The sequence below is a fragment of the Podarcis bocagei genome (assembly GCF_964188305.1).
Source record: "Podarcis bocagei genome assembly, chromosome: 9".
Taxonomy (NCBI): Eukaryota; Metazoa; Chordata; class Lepidosauria; order Squamata; family Lacertidae; genus Podarcis; species Podarcis bocagei.
Window position 1 is genome coordinate 34,474,939 of NC_138134.1, and position 20,645 is coordinate 34,495,583.

The 20,645-nt window shown below is 41.4% G+C and overlaps 1 protein-coding gene across 4 annotated transcripts in view; it reads right to left on the reverse strand.

The window, feature by feature from the left end:
- PALLD (palladin, cytoskeletal associated protein) overlaps positions 1-20,645 on the reverse strand; it is a 240,967-nt gene that overhangs the window by 131,579 nt on the left and 88,743 nt on the right. For all 4 annotated transcript variants that reach the window (XM_081208669.1, XM_081208668.1, XM_081208670.1 and 1 more), the window contains 6 exons: positions 3,694-3,872; positions 3,230-3,290; positions 2,299-2,404; positions 1,767-1,841; positions 848-989; positions 320-343 (listed from right to left, as the gene is read on the reverse strand). In XM_081208669.1, the coding sequence (XP_081064795.1) occupies positions 320-343; positions 848-989; positions 1,767-1,841; positions 2,299-2,404; positions 3,230-3,290; positions 3,694-3,872 (587 nt within the window). The remainder of the gene's footprint in view (positions 1-319; positions 344-847; positions 990-1,766; positions 1,842-2,298; positions 2,405-3,229; positions 3,291-3,693; positions 3,873-20,645) is intronic.

The window sequence follows — 20,645 nt, forward strand, 5'->3', positions numbered from 1 at the left end:
ACATGCCAGTAGTTTCGGGGGTTGAATTGTGACGATTAAGCAACTTGCAAGGTAATGCAATTTTCTGAGAGCAAGTTCTTTGAAAAGGCTCACTCCACTGGGCCTCCCCACATTGGTCTGGATGGGATTTGCTGTTTCAGTAATAATGAAACTGACATAAAGTACAGAGTAGCAGGGTCTGAAGTCTGTGATAAAGAATAGGCTGTCTTGGAGGGGGTTTCATGTTACCAGCCCCTTGCAGAAACATTACACTATTCACCTTCAATCCACACACACAAAGAGTAAGCAAACAAAGATGGTTCTTTCACAAGATGCTTACCAGGTTCAGCGGCAGATCGCGGCTCTGCACATCACATCATCCAAAGAAAGAACAAGGAATAGGAGGGGAAAGAACAAAATGCATTAGAAAACCATTACATATACAACAGTCAAGACTTTATGGCAAGGATGGGGACCTGTGGTCCTCTAATGTCATTGGGTTCCAATTTAGCTTAGAATACAGTGTTAAGTGGTACATAAATTGTTGTGGGGGGAAAGGAAAGGAAATCGCATCAGCTTGTCTGGCCAACGATGAGGGATGAAAGGAACTGGAATCCAAACAACATCCGGAGCAGCCACAGGTCTCCCACTCCTGTTTTATAGAAGGGTAATATTTGACAACAAACTTAACTATTACTCTTCGAGTAATCTGACAGATACAGGTAAAGGGTAAGGGTAAGGGAATACTATAATGAAATGTCGAGCCTAAAAAGTAATTGTGCAAACTAAAACAAACCTGAGGCATATACTCTCCCATTTGTTTTTATACTGCAGGGATATCTGAACGAACAATTAATCTGCCACTTACTTTTTTGAAGAATTCGGAAATCTGGAGAATCCTGTATTTCGGTTCCTTGCCGAGACCAAATGACATGCAGAGGAAGTGCTCCCCTCACTCTGCACTCAAGGACAACAACTTGTCCTTCACTTGCTGTTGAATCTTGTAGCTCCTGTTAAAATTGATAAATGGATTATTTGAACCTCCAACCCCAAATATATATATCTTAAAAAGCCTCGACCGTCAGCAGACAAACTGCCTGCAGATAATTACAGCACTGCATATGCTATTTTCCATTCTTTCTTTATTTAATGGTGGCACAGCAATTAATTAGAGTAAATTCTTATTTTGGAAATCTAAATTACAACCATGCTGGCAGCAGAAAGAACTCTCTCTGACCACACATTTTTAAAACTATTTTGGAGTGTGTGTGTGTATATATATATATATATATAGAGAGAGAGAGAGAGAGAGAGAGAGAGAGTGTTTTTGATATCCTAAGATAGGGATGAACTCATCCTCATGCAGTCATGGAACATGTGCAATCAAAACTGATAAAATGTTGGGCACAACCCATCTGGGAGAAGGTGGAAGCTGTACAAGCACACAGTATTCATTTCAGTAGAACTTGCACAAGAGAATTTATTCTCAGTTACACTCAAGGTGTGAGCCATATGATGGTTTTTTAGTGCCTACAGTGATACTTTGAGAAATGATTAAAAGAGAAGTGAATGAAAAAATATATATAACCTTGCCTCTTTTGTATAGCAAAGAATAGAAAGTAATCATTACAGAAAAAGTGTCTTCGCTAGAAATCCATTACTATCCTACAATAAAGGAACCCATCTTTATTCAGCAGGTTTAATAGGATTGAAATTATCTTTGCACTTTTTTTTTTGCTATTTCATCCCAAAACCATAGAATTAGCATTTCAGTGGAAAAAACAGACCTTTGTAAAAATAGGTGCAGCATTACTAGGTTTTGATCCATCTAATCTGCAGAGGTATGAAGTAGGACTTTGGACCTGGAAAACAGTTAAACCCAGAAATTTGCAAACCATCAGCACCATTAGTAATAGAATTCCTGCACTGATATATCCTTATCTCACTTACACATTTACTAATAAAGTATCCCTACCTATACGTGCTACATCAGGATTTTTTTTGTGTGTGTCTGATTCTGTAAACAGTCCCAGTCCCCTGCCCCCACCATATTGACCACTTACAATAAAGAAAGCAAGTATATTGAGAACCAAATTTTGCAACTACTGCCATTTAACATTGAATTAACTCTGTCACCCAGGCAACTTTAATAAAAAGGCAGTCAATTACATTTCACATACAGAAACTGTGTCTAAGAGAAGTCCCAGGTACGCAGGATGAGAGTCGTTTTATCCACAAAGTCCTGTGCAAACATGTCACAGCGTGCTACCAAGAACTTGAGTCAACTTTTGATGTCTTAGAACTGAGACATCTACATACCTGCAGATTAGGCACAGAAATAGGCTGGATGACTGCTGTAGTGATGCCAGCCTTTGGAGCAGAAGATCCTATCGTTAAAGAAACAGAAGTACTTTTCTTCTGGGCCCTAGATAAGTCAAACAAGTAGTAGTCAGTTAATCTTGCCATAAAATGCTTCCCTTTCACATGTTTAATTTGGGTGAAGCACAACCTATTTCTGAGGAACAGTTGAGTTTCTGGTAAGCTGTGACTTGCTGAAGGCCACCCAAAGTCTGCCGTGATCAGGATTTTAACCAGTCAACAGAAGCACATCCACTTTTCCAGTACAGCAGAAAAGAGTTATAAAATGAATCTTTAACCCTAATGTTTTATTACAAAATTGCAAAACGTTCTATTCAGAGAATCTTTGGGGTCTTTTGCCAAAGGGGGGAAAATGCAGGCAGTACAACAGGGATATTTTCAATGCACTCAGAAATCTGCCCTCAATATTTGATGCATTTCATCTTTGTGTATATACACTCAGTTACAAAACCTAAGAAAAGTAAGGGCATGTGTTCACTAAAGGTTTACAAATGATTCATTGCTATGTCTCAATTCCAGATATAACAGAATGCCAGGCATCGCTTTAAAAGGTGATAACTATCTGTGAAAAGTACATGGTAAAAAAAATACATGCAGCAGTATGAACATGTACTTCACTGTTTCTGCAAAACAATGTATAGGCAGAAAAGGCTTTCAAAATAGAGACTCTGAACCAGAATCTGTATCTGTGCTGCCCCATGTTTAACGTGCAATGCAATATTTTAACAGGATCTGATCATTAATTAACGCTGGTTAGTCTTTCCACCCCATGGAATGACTGCAAGAGGTGAAGCAGAACAACTTTGCAATAATCCCCCCCAAAGCGTCCTAGATACAAAGTGTATAATTAAGTTTTGCTATGTAAACTTACTGTGGCATGGCTCCAGATTTTGATCTGAAAACCTCACTGTCAGAATCAGAAGAGCTGGCACCTACAGGGGATGGAAAAGGGTATGTTCAAGGATGATGGATGCTGTCATGGAGTCTAGAACACTTCAAAACAAACAAGTTTTTTTAAAAAAACAAAAACAACCCCGAACTCCCATCACTGTAGCATTATGCTTAAAACTACTGAATGGTAATGAGCCCCATTCCAGGTGGGTTTAGACCAGGCATAGGCAAACTCGGCCCTCCAGATGTTTTGGGACTACAACTCCCATGATCCCTAGCTAACAGGACCAGTGGTCAGGGATGATGGGAGTTGTAGTCCCAAAAAAACATCTGGAGGGCCGAGTTTGCCTATGCTTGGGCTGACTCTTGGAACCAATGGCATCTAAAGCATAATGTTTTCACTTCTTTTCCTGTTTGTGACCTTCAGTTGATGCTCTCTCTTACCTTCAACAAACAGTTCTGCTGATGTAGAATCAGAACCAACAGAATTTGAGGCCAGGCAACAGTAGCGCCCTGTGTCGTCCTCAAAGGCTTCTGCTATAATTAGTGTATGGAGCCCTCCACTTTCACAGCAGATCTGAATATCGGGAGAATTTTGCAGTTCTTTGCCCTCGCAGAACCACCTGTGATTAATACACCATAGAAAGGGGAAACACAGAGCAAGGTCAGGGAAGGAGGAGCGCTTTTCAATATTTATATTATAAAACTGCTACAATCGTAGATGATTAAAATGAGAAAAGATTAGTTCACAGGCGATATCAGTGGCAGAAATACTGCTGTTTTTAAGAAGCATCTCACAGAAAACTCTTTATAGTGAAATATGAAAAGAAACCATAATGTCAGTCGGCAGCTTGCTAAAGGCACGTTGGGAAGGCATTTCCTAAAGTTTGCCTTGTTACAGCAAACATAGTCCTTTTCCATATGTTGCTATTACCATGTTCAATAACTCTGTGGGGGTGGGAGGGTGGGGAAGCCAGTAATCTACATGCATTCATTGCAAAGTCTGAAAGAAACCCAGCACACACATGCAGAGGGCTCTACCTGTGCAACTGGAAACCCTGAAAAAGCAGGCTGCAATTACTCTGCAGAGATCAGATGGTGATGGAGCCTATACTGTCTCCCTCCATCCCTCCCCAGACGTTTAATGAACAGGGGAGAAACTTCCTTTAAAAAGGGAATCTATTGCTAGGAGCCATTCTGATAAGAGGCTTCTCTTGACAACAGGCAGATCGAGATGGTACAGAGCATTGCTCTCCTTCACTGCAGGTTTTAAAGCAGAGGTGGGGTGGCCATCTGTCAGGGATTCTTTAGCTGCGAATCCTGAATTGAAGGGGGTTGGACTAGATGCCCCTAGGCAGAGGCACACACCCCGCACCCCGGTTCCTCCACCAGCGCCACTAGGGGATCCTTCCAACTCTACAATTCTATGATTCTGGCATCTAAGCCCCCAGAGTAAAAAACAAAACACCCCACCATATACATTTTGGAAATGCTACAGGAGGCCCATGGAGCCTGATACAAAAATATGCTTGCTTTGTATACCAGTGGGTTGATCATTTTGACTGCACAATAATTGGACATGTGAAGATGCCCCTGCCAATCAATCGTGGATTAAGTTAACTGATACATGGCTGTTCTTTTGATCAAACAATGCCTGCCCTCACAAGCAACAGTGGACTAGCTGTGCCAATCAGGTTTTGTTCAATTGATATTGCTTCAGGCACAATCTTTATCTTGTCCCATATCCCACAATACACTGTTCAGGGGCTGGTTGTAGCTGCAAGCCAAATGCACAGTATTAATTTATGAGAAGCAGATTAACAAGTCCTACCCAGGGATTAGTCAAGCACTGGAATACAAGCAATAAACCATTTTTTTTCTCAAACAACCCCACTCCTCCCTGAAGGCTAGAAAACTAGGGGCACATTAACTATACTTTTTTAAAAAAGCCATAGCCATAACCATTCCAAAAGATTTATCATGCCACAGGAATCTACAGTTTCAGAGTGCTTCACAGTTATATACCACCTCAACCCAATTCTCTCAGATCCATAGAAAAAGAATGCACTTGGATCCAGTTATTTTTATGGATGCTCAACTGTGCACACCAAGTTTGGGTGTTAATAATGACCATAATCTCTTCATTTCAAGTGAAAACTGATCGCTTTCACACATTACCATTTTTCTGTGCCATGAATACTAATGCATGTGTAGGGAAGGAGAAATACTGGGTGAAGCAATTCTAAGAAACCCAGGGACATTCTGTTTTGTTGAGATTTAAAAGGAACAACATCCTTCCAATGTAGCAGCTTTCATGCCCCCAGCCAGCAAGGTATGCAGTCATGTTGACCATTAACATTGTCTAGAACTTCAACTAGTAGTATTCTTTCCCCCCACACACACACTTTTAAAGAGTAACTTGAATCAAGTAGAAAAGAGGTTACAAAGTCCTAAATCAGCTGAAAGCCATTGTAGGCAAGCAGTCTTCTGAGTGTTTATACTATTCCACAATACAGTACACTTGTATTTCTCTTGCAGATACATAATTGACACAACCGTGTTGTATATTATACCCTCCATGCCCTGAATGTTTTAGAGGTTAATGCTCGCAGGATAGATCACATCACTCTGCAGATACCACTTCTCACACAAGACTTATAACTCATTTTCAGTGGACAGACCCTTCCTTTTCCAAACAAGAAGTAGTCTGGCAGATCGAATTTCACCCAGAGGCAACTATGTACTAACCGCTATGCTTTCTTTTGAAACAAAATGCAAGATTTACCTCTCCCGAATTCTTTGCCTTTTTACAACCATGCTTGGAATATCATACACAGATTTGGTTACCATACCTAAAAAAAGGATGCTGTTAGAGCCAGAAATGATCGACAGAAATGATCAAGAGACTGGCCCTATGAGGAAAGGTTGCAACTTTTAGTTTTTGTTTTAGTTTTGGGCAGGAGAAAAGCAAGTGAAGGGGGATATGACAAAGGTGTATAAAATTACCCATGTTGTGAAGAAAATGGATTGAGAAGAGGTTTCCTCTCTCTCTGTACCTGAACCCAGGACCATTCAGTGAAGCAGAATGATAGGACACACATGACAGACAAAAGGAAGCACTTTCCCCAAAACACATAGATACTTTGGATTTCACTACCAGATGTAGCAATTGCCACCAACATGGATAACTTTAAAAGGGGAGTAGGCCACAGATCTAAGGCACACGTTTAGAGCACAAGACTTTCTCAAAAGAACCCTGGGAACTGCCACTTGTTAATGGTGCTGGGAACTGTAACTCTGTGAGGGTGGAACTACAATTCCTGAGAGTTTTGATTGCACAGAATTGGAAAAGTGAGACCATACCATCAAAAAAAGATTGGCTGATTAAATTGATGGAATATGCTGAGGTGGATAAACTGACAGGGCAGATAAGGGAAACAAAAATTTAGTAAAGTTTGGAATATATTTAAACAATACCTGAAAGACCACTGTGGAGAACTAAAAATTTTGACTGGTTTAGATTAACTCTTGTAATGAGAAACATTAAATAGTAGTGAAAAAGTTGGTTACCAGCAATCTATATTTATCATGATATGCATTCAACCAAGAACTTTAAAAGACCCAAGTAAGGAGGAGAGGGAAGTCAGAGGTAATTAGAATATCAATGAATCAAATGATTAAGAATATATCTTTGTTTTACTTTATTATGATTTAGAATTACATGTTCATCAACAAGAAACCAAAACTGTGGTTTCATGTTAAGAAAGCATTTTTTTTACAACAAAGATGAATTACAAAAACAAAAACAACTACAATTCCCAGGAGTCTTTGGGGAAAGTTGTGTGCTTCAAGTGTGCATTGTATGCACTTTAAATGTATGGTGGGATCTGCCCTCAAATGGCTACTAGTCACAATCACTATATAACACCTACAGTATCAGAGGAATTAATGAGAATTCCTGAGCAGAAAACCACCTGCTTGCAAGGCATCCCACAGGCATCATGCTGGTCGCCATGAGAACAGAATGATGGACCAGACAGGCTTTGGGTCTGATCAAGCTGCACTTTTAAGTTCTTATCTTGTAATGAAGGATAGGAGTTCATTTCACTATGCATTTAGAAGTGAACCTCTCCATTCCTTACCTGCTGGATCAAGTGTGGATCAGAATGTAGACATGTGGGTAAGTCTGAAATGTTTATAAACCTTTCTAGTACATGGTTAGTCCCAACCTATATTTGTACAAGATGGTCCAATGGCTTCCTGTTTCTTTTACAGAACTACTGTCGGCTGCTTTTAGGGACACTGTAAGGCAGCCAGGGGCACAGTACAGGGGAAGATATGGCTGCTTCCCCCAGTATATAAAGGCAGCCATCTTTTTCTTCATATAATTATCCAAGAAGGGTAGCACAACTTAATATTCAAAAGTGCTGTGCTTTTAGCAACAGCTTTGTTTAGCAGACGGAATGACGCCTTGGACCATTTCACAGGTTCTTGAAAACAAATGAAATCTCTTTACAAAAGTGTGCAGAATTTAAAGCATTTCCCCTTAAAAAATCTGCATGGAATTGGAGTTGAACAGGCATGCCAATCAACTCATTTGTAAGGGACATGGATCTAACCAATACTGTTTCATCCAACCCAAGTTATTACCAACACTCATTTGTATATGGGTTGAAGGCCTGTGTGTAGAGAGGGTCTCCATGGTTAAGTAATTCTGCAATGGCTGGACCTGCTTTTCAGAGTGGACTAAGAATTTACTTGGCCACCACAAAGAATCTGTTCAGGGTGAAATAGTAAAAATAAGAATATTTACCAAGGGAGGGGGAATAAAACCCCAAGCAATCACAAAAAAGCTCCAATCCTGCCCCAATACCAGCCCGTACTCAAATCCAGCTCTTAGAAGACTGATGTCTTGTAATGGGTGGTATATACACGCACCAGCTTTATTTGCCACACGATGCTCCTTTCAGATGTTCTACCATGTTGGACAGACATGCACTGGTGGGATGGTACTGTAGCACCAGGCTAAACCCCAAACCTGTATGTGTACGCACAAGTGTACGCACACAGTCTCAATTTTGGATACTGAAAGGAAGACGTCTCGGTTGGGGGTTACGGTCTACTGCCCCCACCTTTGGCTGCTCATTCCAAATGATTAGAATGACTGAAAATGGCAAATGCATTGCAGTCCCGTGGTATCCATTGTTGTTTATTAAAAGTACCTTATTAGTTACGCATTTCAAGTTACATCAGCCAAAGGGTGCTTTTATATATGGCAAAGCTGTCCTTCGCCCAGCTCTGGTCAACACACAAACATCAAAGCAAATTGCCCACCAACATATTGTCATATGTTTTTTTGTGAATACCGATGGCATGAAATCATCCCACCATCAGGCCAATTCGGATCAGGTTGGCCATGTGCAAGTTCCCAAACAGGAACTTCTACAAATAGAATGCCATATGACATGTTTGCCTTTCTTCGTATGAGGTTAACCAAACATAACATGTACCTCAGCAAAAAATAACACTGTGAAATAATGTTTATTTTTATTCAAGATGGGTTCCACAATAGGGACGCTGCCTTCTCTAATCAATGCACAATAGGCTTATGCATGCAAAGTGACTCCCACTTATGCTAATGAAAAACTATGTACACAATTCCCCCTTGCAGGAGAAAGAATAAACCCTACATCCCTTAAGGCTAGGAAATGTTGATGATGGAACTAAAACACTGTACCATTCCTTTCTTGTAATTAAAATCCAACCAGCTCCTATTGTGCCCAGAGAGAACATATCACTTCTGCATGGAACTAATAAACTTCCTTTGTTTACTCAGTAGCCTCATTTGGCCTAGTTTTACAAATAGGTTCTGGAAACAAATGTATCCTGTGAGTTCAGCTGCCAGTATTTTTTGTGATCTGTCCACTTCCCTGCGCTGCAGCGGAGACTCAAACCACAATTTGTAAACTGTCAAGAGCTTGGATTTTTATGAGATCTTCCCTGCCGAGCTTTTATTTTGATTATACAGAAAACATAGAGAGATGCTGCACTACATTATAGGTTATGTTATATGGGTTCATTTAGATAAATACATCTGACTTAAATGGGCTGTGGATAAGGTGAGAGACCCTGTTATTAAAGTGACTACTTGAAGGCTACAATGGTTGGAATTTTAAGTAAACCACTCTGGTTTGGGCAATCTCTTGTCCAGAATGAGCAAAGACAAAGGAGAAACTTATTAGACACATGCTAATCGCTTGCAGTGACACAGTTTCCAAGGAGAGCTTCAGCACATTGCAGCAGCTAAGCAATCACTGTTAGCCTTTGATATATTAGAAAGATAACCCGAGGAGTTACAAATTCAGAAGTTGTAATGCAAAGAGTCTTTTATAGTTCTTATTTCCCAACCATTGCAGAGGCTAGTTCTTTATTCTGCATTAGATCTTGTTGGGAAGAGAAAAACAATGAACAATTGGTTATGACAAAAGGCAATCATTATGCTGCTAGCTGCAGATCTGGCTCTTCGAGATGATTAATGAAGGTGAGGGGTTCACACCCTTCAATGCTGCTCCTTTCAGTTTGAAGAAAGGGTGCTGGCTGCCATCCAGTCCACAATTGCACGTGTTTCTATCGCACTGACATGCACACATAATTCTGGGCTGGGCTGCAACTTTCATTTGTGGCATTGCAAGATCCCTCCAGAACCAGGACGGTGTACAGTAGCCTTTTTCCTGCAAGAGAAAGCTTATGCTCTGTGCCAGCACTGCTGGATCATCTGCAATGTGTCAGGATACCACTGCAAGCTGAAGCCCTTTCATTTCTTGCCTTGTCAAATACAATCATCCCACACTAAATCAGTGTGTTTCTGGACACACCTCATCTGTCATCCGTCAAGCCAGAAGTTGATGAAGACAGAATGTAAGGATCAAGAGGCAGAGAATATGCAGGTTGCACTAAGCCAAATCGTGGAATGAATGTACAAACTCAGATTGTGAGAGCAGATTGTGGGTGCTTGGTTCCTCCCTGGTCCTTCTCCTGCTGCACTGAGCTAAGCCTGCTTTTGAGTGTTATTCAAACTTGGGTTCATGGTATAATTCTGCTGTACAAACCATGAGCTGAAAACCGCAGAACAAACCTTGGTTACGGCATGCAGTTATTCTGGAGAGAGGTAAAACCACCAGCTCAGGTTTGAATGACACACAAAGTCAAACCGGGACTTAGCTCTGCACAGAGCAGAATGATCGGGGAAGAAGAAAGCAACTGCATTCTCTTCTCCAGGAGCCCATAAATTTGAGCTAAGCCATTGTTTGGCTTAGTATGACATGCAACCCAGGCCATTGAGTCTGATCTTTTGCACCAAATACTGTAATAGACGAGAAATTTCCTTGTGTACCTAGAAGCATTTGGTGGAAGAATTACATGAACCCCCCACCATCCAACACACAGCCAGGTCACCCCAGAGTGAGTTCTCTCCCTTAGTAGTCTAGAGTAGCCCAATTTTCTGTATTACCCAGCCAAATGGCAAAGCCAATTTCTTCATCCATCAAGTGCAGACATGTGATTGAGACCAATCACATTCATCAAAATGATATGTGAATGATCAAGTGACAGCAGTTTCACACAACCAAGAAAAATGCATGTGTTCGGAGTGGGTGGGTGGGTGAGGTTTGGTTGTTGGAAATGTGGCCTCCCCCTGCATTTCACTCCTTCTTTCCCCAAACTACACAAGAAAGCAATTGTTGCTTGCTCAGTATGCAGGACTCAAGCAGGATGATGCAATTTTCATCCCTATTGTCCCCTCCCTACTCATCACCTTCTCGCTGTTAACCAGATGACTGAATAATCTGATGAGTGGAGGAGGGTGTGGAACTCCCACACCCTCAGCTGATGTGCACACATCAGCTAAGGAGGAGGCTGTGTGTCCTCCATGTGCTTGAGGCAGGATGGCAATACCCACTCCTGACCCTCAGAAGGTTGGCCATGCATGGCTGTGTCCCTTGGAGCAAAAAGAAGAAGAAGTTAGCCACCCCTGGCTGAAAGCATGTTCTAAGTAATGCACCATAATCATAGTGTACAAGCTAATGAAAGTCTACAACTCTCTCTTCCTATCATTCTCTCTCCTACCCCACTCCCTCCCTCCCTCCCAGGACCTTCATTGCCTGCAGAAGGTCAAACGTTGACACTTGAAAACACCCCTTGGTAGAGCTAAAATACATACAGCAAGCCATTTGAGTGAATATATTCGAACATGCAGCCACTTTCATTGTGCCAAGATAATGTTTTTTGGTGGGGTCATGAAACTTGCCAAAGTTATGTAGGAAGCAACTGTAACCACATGGAGCAGTCCCTGCCGTCCCACTGATTTCAAGCAGCCATCATGCAATCATTTGTTTATCTTAATTGGTTAAGTTGAACCACTACAGAGACCAGGGATATATAGGTAGAATGGACCTTTCCCCACCCCAGTTAAGATTCCATATACTAAAATTATTTCAATGGCCTAATCCTATGCAGCATAATGTGTCTCTCAACCCACTGAAATCCAGAAGTCTAGACATACTGAAATCAACATAGGATTGCAGCCTCGGCATCTTAGTTTTAGTTTGAATTGTCAGAATGAGAGTAACGGTACCCATTTAGCAACTGGAGCTGACTGCAGCCCAATTATACAAATTTGTCTTTTTCTTCCCCACTTCTGTGCTTGCACCAACCTCCAACAGCAATCCAGCCATAGGAAGGAATATATGAAAAATGCAACCATGATGACACATCTGGGATTCAAAAAGTAAAGGAAACAGCAATAAAGCTGAGCAGCCACTGGCTGGCTAAAAAACTAGGGCCTTAAGAAAAACAGTTCACGGTTTCCTCTAATGCATAATCCTGCTGCAACCTGTGTTTGGTAAAGGTCACCGAGGAATAATGAAGGCTTTCTTTCCACACCCATTTAAAAGATAATTTAAAGCGACAGTTGTACTGAAACCAAAAGACATAGACGAAGGAGAGAATTATACTTCTGACTGTAACAAGATGTGAACAGAGGTAAGTGGTAAATTAAAAGGCAATTTTATCCTTAATGCTTACTATCATTAAGGTGTGTGTGTTTTTTTAAGTTGCTGCTGCTTTCCTGTACAGTTTCAGTTTTTCTAGCACTCTGTTCAAGCAATTCCCTTTATGCTTCTCCTTTAATTGGGAAGGTATTTGCATAATTATACCTCTTATGTTGGCTTCACAAATATCCCACACAGTTCTCCAGCCTCTCTCACGCACTCCTTAACATATTTTTTTTGAAAACAAAGGGTATGAAATCTCCACTGAGATTTGTTTTTCCTTTCGCTTTTCATATGCAATGAATAGGTATGTGACCTGTAAGATGTATTCCATTTCTACTTCAATTTTTTTAGCAGGGTTATTCAGACTCAAAGAACATGTTGCTTCTGGAAAAGTGGAATGAGAAAGGTTAAAACTTTGGGGCAAAGGAAACACCACATGAAATCTCTTCAAACCACAAAAAAATTGAATGCAAAGTGTAATTTGTCACCAACTTGTTGTTGGGTGTTTCAGTCATTTGCAGTGTTTAAAATTCCATTAAAACAGAAGTTATGTCTATTAATCCTCCAGTGCTTCCTTAATTTTTGTCTAGTTGAATGGTACACCCCCCCCAAAAGGGTGGACTTTGTCCCTTCCAATTCTCCTTTGACTGTGGCTTATCTACTACAATCTAACATTTATACTGCAGAAATTATTTTCCACTTGGGATTTGAGGTGCCAAGGTTTTTACCACACATAAGCAATAGGTGTCAATGTAAATGAAGATGAACTTTGCACCTAGATGCATTTTTAAGCATAACCCAACCTCGTTGAATTTCTTTTTTAAAAAGAAGATTAAATCATATGTCTATGGCTCATATTTATTTTCAACTCTGTGAAACTAAAAGGGGGAAAAAAGTCTTATGCACGGTCAGCAGCAAACTCCAATAAAACATATCCCCTTTCCTACTTGATGCTTCTACAAAACCCCAGAGATAATGACATATACATTCTTTTGGCATCTGCACTTGGAAATCTTTCAGACATGTACCAAGATCTGAAAAGCAAGGGCTACACATGCAGACGCACTAGCTACTTCCAACACGCACGAACACAGCAGTATTTTCAGAGCCGTGGTGGTTAAGAGGAGGGCCTGAAGCTGTGATGGGGCCCATACTGTGCACGTTTAATTTTTGACATCTCTGGGTAGAGCTGGAAAAGAATCCTCTCTGAAGGCCTGGAGAGATGCTACAAGTCAGTGTAGGCCACATAAAACGAAGTGAGTAATGATCTCACTCCATACAAGGCAGCTTCCTACATAGACCAACGTAAATACAGATTACAGTTTATTAGACTCATAGACCAGCAGTTTCAAAATGGCTAAGAATACAATATTTATAACAGTGGAACCTTGGTTCTCGAATGACTTAGTTGCGAACAAATTGGCTCCCGAATGCTGAAAACCTGGAAGTGTTCTGGTTTTCGAACGTTTTTCAGAAGCCAAACGTCCAAAGCTGCTGGCTTCTACTTGAGTGCAGGAAACTCCTGCAGCCAATCGGAAGCTGTGCCTTGGTTTTTGAACGATTTCGGGAGTCGGAACAGACTTCTGGAATGGATTAAGTTCAAGAACCAAGGTTCCACTGTGCAATAGTTGTAAGAACTAGCTCCTTTTTTTCCAGGAGGGTCAAAAATATTTTGTCATGACCTAAAATCTAAGAAGAGGGCAGCATTTCTGTAGAAGTTCTTGGTTTTATGCTGAACAGAGTAAATGAGAGCATGGTCAAGCAAGTACTGAGTCAGTATTAAGCCTTAGGTCAAATAAGTTAAGAGTGGGAATGGGCTTGCCCACACATACCTAGAAGCAGTATTCAAGTAGCAACGCCGACGATGAGAACTTGAAAAGAAATACAGTATTTTTAATTTATAGGTCTTGTCTGGTTGCCTGTAAAATGGGAACCTTTGTCTTAACCCTTGGAAATTTGGAACTTCTCATGCCTCAGGGGATTAGAGTGCCTCAAAATTTGGATGAAAATTACCAAGAGATACAGGTGCCAACTCTCCACTGAAATCAACAGGGACTAGGACAAGGGGATTCTGACCAAACACAACAAATGCAATTTAAACTAATGAAAAAACTAAACTGAATGGAAAAACAAAACAGATTTTTTGTTCCGGCAAAACCTCCCAAAAGGAAGGAGTGTGCACATTGTAACTCCTCACCCTGACTGCACTGCCTCATAGGCACATTTCTAGAGAGAAAATCCTGAAAATGAAACAGGAAAATTGCTTGTGTGGACGCTGATCACCACCAGGAGGTTTAGATAATGTGCTCTTAAGACTGCGATCCTTGGGATTAAGTCCCATTTAAGTAAACAAGTCTAACCTCTGAGTAGAAGCATATAGGATTGCACTGTAAATAACGCAGTTTTAACAGCCAGTTTGTAGAACAGGAGGAAACTTCTTTTAGTAATAAAAGAAGTCTGATCTCCTTTGCTGGCTCAGAAATTGCCTAGTTGCATGATGCTGAAGAAATCCAATTCTCTGCTTAGGGACTTGGACGTCACAGACTGACTAGGGGAAAAATTATTTTCAGTCATCAGCAGACACCCTCTTTATTAACTCTCCACTACAGATTGTAATTTCAAAGGTGCTCAGAAGTATATTGAAATTTATTACAATTAATTCACATTGTTGTTATATATAGGCAAGGAGCCTTGTTGACGTTGCCATGTGATGTTTTTACTGCTGTTTACAAGTTTGGATGCATGAGATGGAGACTTCCCTGTTCCAAACCTCCTAGTCAATCAGGGCTGGGAAGATAAGAAGTCTCCTACCAGCCCGGTGATTTAATTAACAACTGAAGAGGGAGCTACACAAGCCACAGGAGGTGCGCCTTATGATGATCCCGTGTTAAACGTCAGAAACTATTCATATTTACTCACAGCTACAAGAAACTGTTGCATGTAAATTTCACTGCTGAGTAGAGCAGTATTTATGTATATAATCTCCAGGCACCTTGTTACTTTTTGAGTAAATGTTTTTGTACAACATGCTCCTTGTGAGTGGAATGCCTTCTGCTGAAGACAAAAGTGTGGTGGTCTTATCTACATTCTTCAAGTGGTTTCAATATTTTCATTTGTGGAGATGTCAGGCATCTCCCTCCTATCTGCCCCTGTTTCCCTCTCCCTCCCTGCAAAAGGGGGGCGGGGAATTCACTTGCTTTTTGCTTTTGGAAAAAGGGAAGATGGGATTGTAAGACATGAGAAGTAGATGGATGGATGGATGGCGGCTAATGGATTGAAGTTGAATCCTGACAAGACAGAAGTACTGTTTTTGGGGGACAGGGGGCGGGCTGGTGTGGAGGACTCCCTGGTCCTGAATGTGGTAACTGTGCCCCTGAAGGACCAGGTGCGTAGCCTGGGAGTCATTTTGGACTCACAGCTGTCCATGGAGGCACAGGTCAATTCTGTATCCAGGGCAGCTGTCTACCAACTCCACCTGGTACGCAGGCTGAGACCCTACCTGCCCGCGAACTGTCTCGCCAGAGTGGTGCATGCTCTAGTTATCTCCCGCTTGGACTACTGCAATGCGCTCTACGTGGGGCTACCTTTGAAGGTGACTCGGAAACTACAGTTAATCCAGAATGTGGCAGCTAGACTGGTGACTGGGGGTGGCCGCCGAGACCACATAACACCGGTCTTGAAAGACCTACATTGGCTCCCAGTACGTTTCCGAGCACAATTCAAAGTGCTGGTGTTGACCTTTAAAGCCCTAAATGGCTTCGGCCCAGTATACCTGAAGGAGCGTCTCCACCCCCATCGTTCTGCCCGGACGCTGAGGTCCAGCGCCGAGGGCCTTCCGGCGGTTCCCTCATTGCGAGAAGCAAAGCTACAGGGAACCAGGCAGAGGGCCTTTTCGGTAGTGGCGCCCGCCCTGTGGAACGCCCTCCCATCAGATGTCAAAATGATAAACAACTACCTGACATTCAGAAGACATCTTAAGGCAGCCCTGTTCAGGGAAGTTTTTAATGTATGATATTTTAGTGTTTTTTGGTTTCTATGGAAGCCGCCCAGAGTGACTGGGGAAACCCAGCCAGATGGGTGGGGTACAAATAAATTATTATTATTATTATTATTATTATTATTATTATTATTATTATTATTATTATAGATCTCCTACTTGATTTCCCCCATCTGCATTAACATTCTCAATCTGTGTTATGTACAAAGCTTGGATCCCAGAACAATTGGCAGGTAGGATCCTAGAATGCAACAACTGATTGGCTTGCAGGAAAAGACCAATCAGGCTCCAGGAGGAAGTTAATCAGCCTATTCGGCTGGTAGGATCCTAGAATGCAACAACTGATTGGCCTGCAGGAGAAGACCAATCAGGCTCCATGAGGGAAGCAGAATCAGCCAATCAGACGGGACTCATTGTGTAAATAATGTATATAAAGGCCTGAGGTTTGGGGGGAAATTCAATCAGTGTTTTACAAGCTGCAAAACGGAGCATGAAATCACTGTAGGACTCCGAGTATATTTCAATCTGCCTTAGACACACACTTGGCTATATAATTCAGCAGTCGCTCAGCTTATCAGGTGCAGTGTTTCTAGTACAACGAGTGCAGAAACCCAAGTCAATCTTGTTCTAGGTTAAGAAACTGAAGTCACATCTACAGTGGAACCTCTAATTAGGACCGCCTCTACTTGGACCCAATCCAAGTCGCGACTGCAGTAAACCCAGAAGTAAATATCGGGTTTGCCGCGATTTGCGCACGCACAGAAACAGCTGCCACTGTCTCCACATGCGCACAATGGCGTTTCTATTAGTGACCCATTTTGTCTAAAGGATGAGCCGCCAGAACAGGTTATGGTGCTAAGTAGAGGTTCCACTGTAATTAGAACTTGTGCAATCTTCTTATAAAGTGGCCATCTTGTGTGAGCAAATCCCAAAGAGTGGAGAAATCCTTTATTTTGCCTGCCCCGAATACTCAGCTTCCTTGAATGGGCCCAGATTCAAGTACGAGAAAGGAAGAAAAGCCTCTCTATTTCCATTGTCTCAACACAACTCACTTCATACGCCTCTAGCACATCCACGCTTTACACTCATCTTTCCGAACCGAAAAAGCTCCAAACCTTAACCACGTCAGCCTGCTAGTGTCATTAGGCTCAGAAAAGACTGAGGTTTTATATCACATTCCTTCTGGGTATTGTGCTGCCCTTTACGAAAAAAAGCCCTGCAATGTAAGCTTTCCTATTATATTTCTCTCTCGAGAAAGCAAGACTAGGCAGCTTGTTTTCACGCTGACAGTTTGTGGAGAGCTTAAACAGAACCCAAAATCTGTATCGGAGTTCCGTACTTTTGACTGCAGGCCACCCTCCTCTCCACTATTAGGCTCGGCAGAATTAGATTTGATCCTTAATGTATAGAATTACTAATGTTAGCCATAAAGATATTTAGCTCTTTCTTTCTTTTTTTTTGGCTCCCCAGCACAGAGAAGCGAACAAAGGTCTGGATGTATGGCAAACAACTTCTCATATTGCTTGATCAGGCAGTAAATTACTGCCAGCTATATATTGGGGTTGGGGTCTACTAATGTAGTGCAATACAGGCTACTCCTGTTAATGTTAAAAGGAAATCATGCACATAACTCTCCCATATATATTTGGGAGGAAAGAAAAACACCATCGTACCCATATTTCCCACTGGAGTGCAGGGAAAAGATGTCTGCTGATAAGTAAGTACAGGTGGGCCAGTTACTGCCAATATACCCCCCAAAAAAAAACAACAACACCCCTCTCCTGAGAAGGCATATTGAAAATTGGAATTATAGTAAAGTAGGGGATGAAAAAAATAGTGGAATGATCTGCTAAAGCCACGAATGTTGGAATACACAATGAATATGGCCTGCATAAGCTTTTCCTGTTCCAAATGATATTTAAAGCTGCTGGATGAGCATTTTTGCTTTAGATTAGCCTTGGAAAGCACACATGCATTGTTAGTGTTACGCACCACTGTTTTATTCTTCAATCACAAAAGAATTCCTTTCCCTCTGCTACATCGACTTGATCTTAAAATCTCCCAAGTTGATTTTAAAATAAATAAATGAAGAGGCATATAGGCATATATAAGTGTGTGTGTGCGTGTGTGTGTTGTGAACGGCATAAGATGGGGATGATAGTGCAATCACAGAGCAATGAAATCCATGCACACCCATTATGCATTGGATTGTTTTATACCATTGTGGAGGAAGCATCAGCAGAAATATGATGGAGGGAATGAAATGCAAAATGTACAGACTTCAGTTTCTAAGGTTGCTCCTAGGGATCAGATGTACTCTACAGCACCTCGACATTGACACCCTCTAGCAGTATAGACAAGCCCAGTTGAGACAAATGAAACTGGCATTTGGAAACTAGCATTCTTAAACATTTCCAAGTACTTTGTTTCATGTGTTTGCCATTATTTATGCCTGTATGTCCCTAGAGGCAGAAAAATCGAATGGAGAGCTCCAATTTACTCACACATATTAGAAAACACACATTTGGCTTTCCAAGCAGTGTTTAATTTGGATTCTGCTTATTATGGCTTCTTTCCAGCTTGCTTATTTAATATATCCCAAATAAAATGCAACATCTTTTTGTTATTGCTTCAATTTAGTCAAACAGGGTTTTTTGTTTTTTAAAGAGATGTGACTAAAGTTATTTTGGGTACACTTGATATCCCCTCATTGACCTGGAAGAAATAAAGTTCTCTTATTTCCTTTCTATTCCCTTCCTTTTCAGTATTCTCTATGGTTAAAGGTAAAGGTAAAGGGACCCCTGACCACTAGGTCCAGTCGTGGCCGACTCTGGGATTGTGACGCTCATATTGCTTTATTGGCCAGGGGAGCCGGCTTACAGCTTCCGGATCATGTGGCCAGCATGACTAAGCCGCTTCTGGCAAACCAGAGCAGTGCACGGAAACGCCGTTTACCTTCCCGCCAGAGCGGTACCTATTTATCTACTTGCATTTTGACGTGCTTTTGAACTGCTAGGTTGGCAGGAGTCTCTATGGTTACTTTGGGTGAATTCCAGTGCTATTTAAAAAAACCGGGGTGGGGGGGACCAACAACTGGAAGTTTTAGCCATGGACTGCAACAGGATATGGACTGCCTTCACTATTTGTTAGCATAAAGCATGCTATAAAGTACGAAGAGCTTAAGGGACTAATTTGGTTTTGGGGGCATTCTTTGAAAAGTGTCTAGAGAGAGACTAAATAAGGAAAGACTAGGCAAATAAATCACGAAAGCCAATGGTGATATCACTTTTCTAGAAGCCAATGTTTTGTATTATTTCATGCACGGTCCATTACCTAATTCATTCTTCTTCGCTTTTATTAGTTTTTAAAACCTAGAAATCTCTGTAAGCCACATACAACATTCCAGCAACCTATTTACTATTCTTGTTTTATTCATGTCTGTACCACAAGCCCATATAAAAGCACATTTCTGCTGCGAACAAGATCTCAATTAAAACCAAAACATAATAAATTCAAAGCAAAATTAATTAAAGAAACAGAAGTACAGAAAAGGGCACCTAACAAGGTTATAAAAACAGGACACTGTTTTTGTCAAAAGGCTCGCTGGAACAACCAAGACTTAAGTTGGCACCTAAAACTCATTACAGATGGTGAAAGCTTGATATCATTACGCAGAGAGTTCTATGACCCCAGTGCCATCACACCAAATGCACAATTTCGTGTTGAGGACAGTCGGACATTGCCAAGCACCATCAGATGTGCTTGAGTGGCAGACTGTAAAGACTGCACAGGAATATCAGGAATATGGTGTCTTTCTTGATTTTGTTTTAAAAAGTACATTGACCCCAAGTTGTTTACGGCCTTGTGATGAGCTGCAAATGATAAAAATAATCACCACCACAAGTGCTTCAAGACATCATCTTGAGTGAGAGAACCTCAAAATTCTTTGGATGTTATGGTATGCTTTAAAGGAGCATCCTGAAGGTCTTAGCAGATCAAAAATATTTTATATTGTAGAAGTGCCTTGAACAGTGATAGGGAACCTTTGGCCTTCTGGAGGGTGTTGAACTACAACTTCCATCAGCCCCTGCCAGCAAGGTCAATGTTCTGAGATAAGGGTGCCAGGTGCACTGGGTTACCATAGCAACACCAGCAAAGTCCACTGTATGACTTGCTGAGTCCTTCACCCTCCCACTTATTCAGTAATATGCCTACATGTAAAGACACATAGTCTCTAGGGCATTGCTTTCATTATGCCTGCAATCTTGTCCATGTCTTGGTTGTGTCCCGACCTGTTTGCTGTCAGGGTCTGAATCTGAGACTCAGGGGAAGAGGCTGTGGGTTTTACA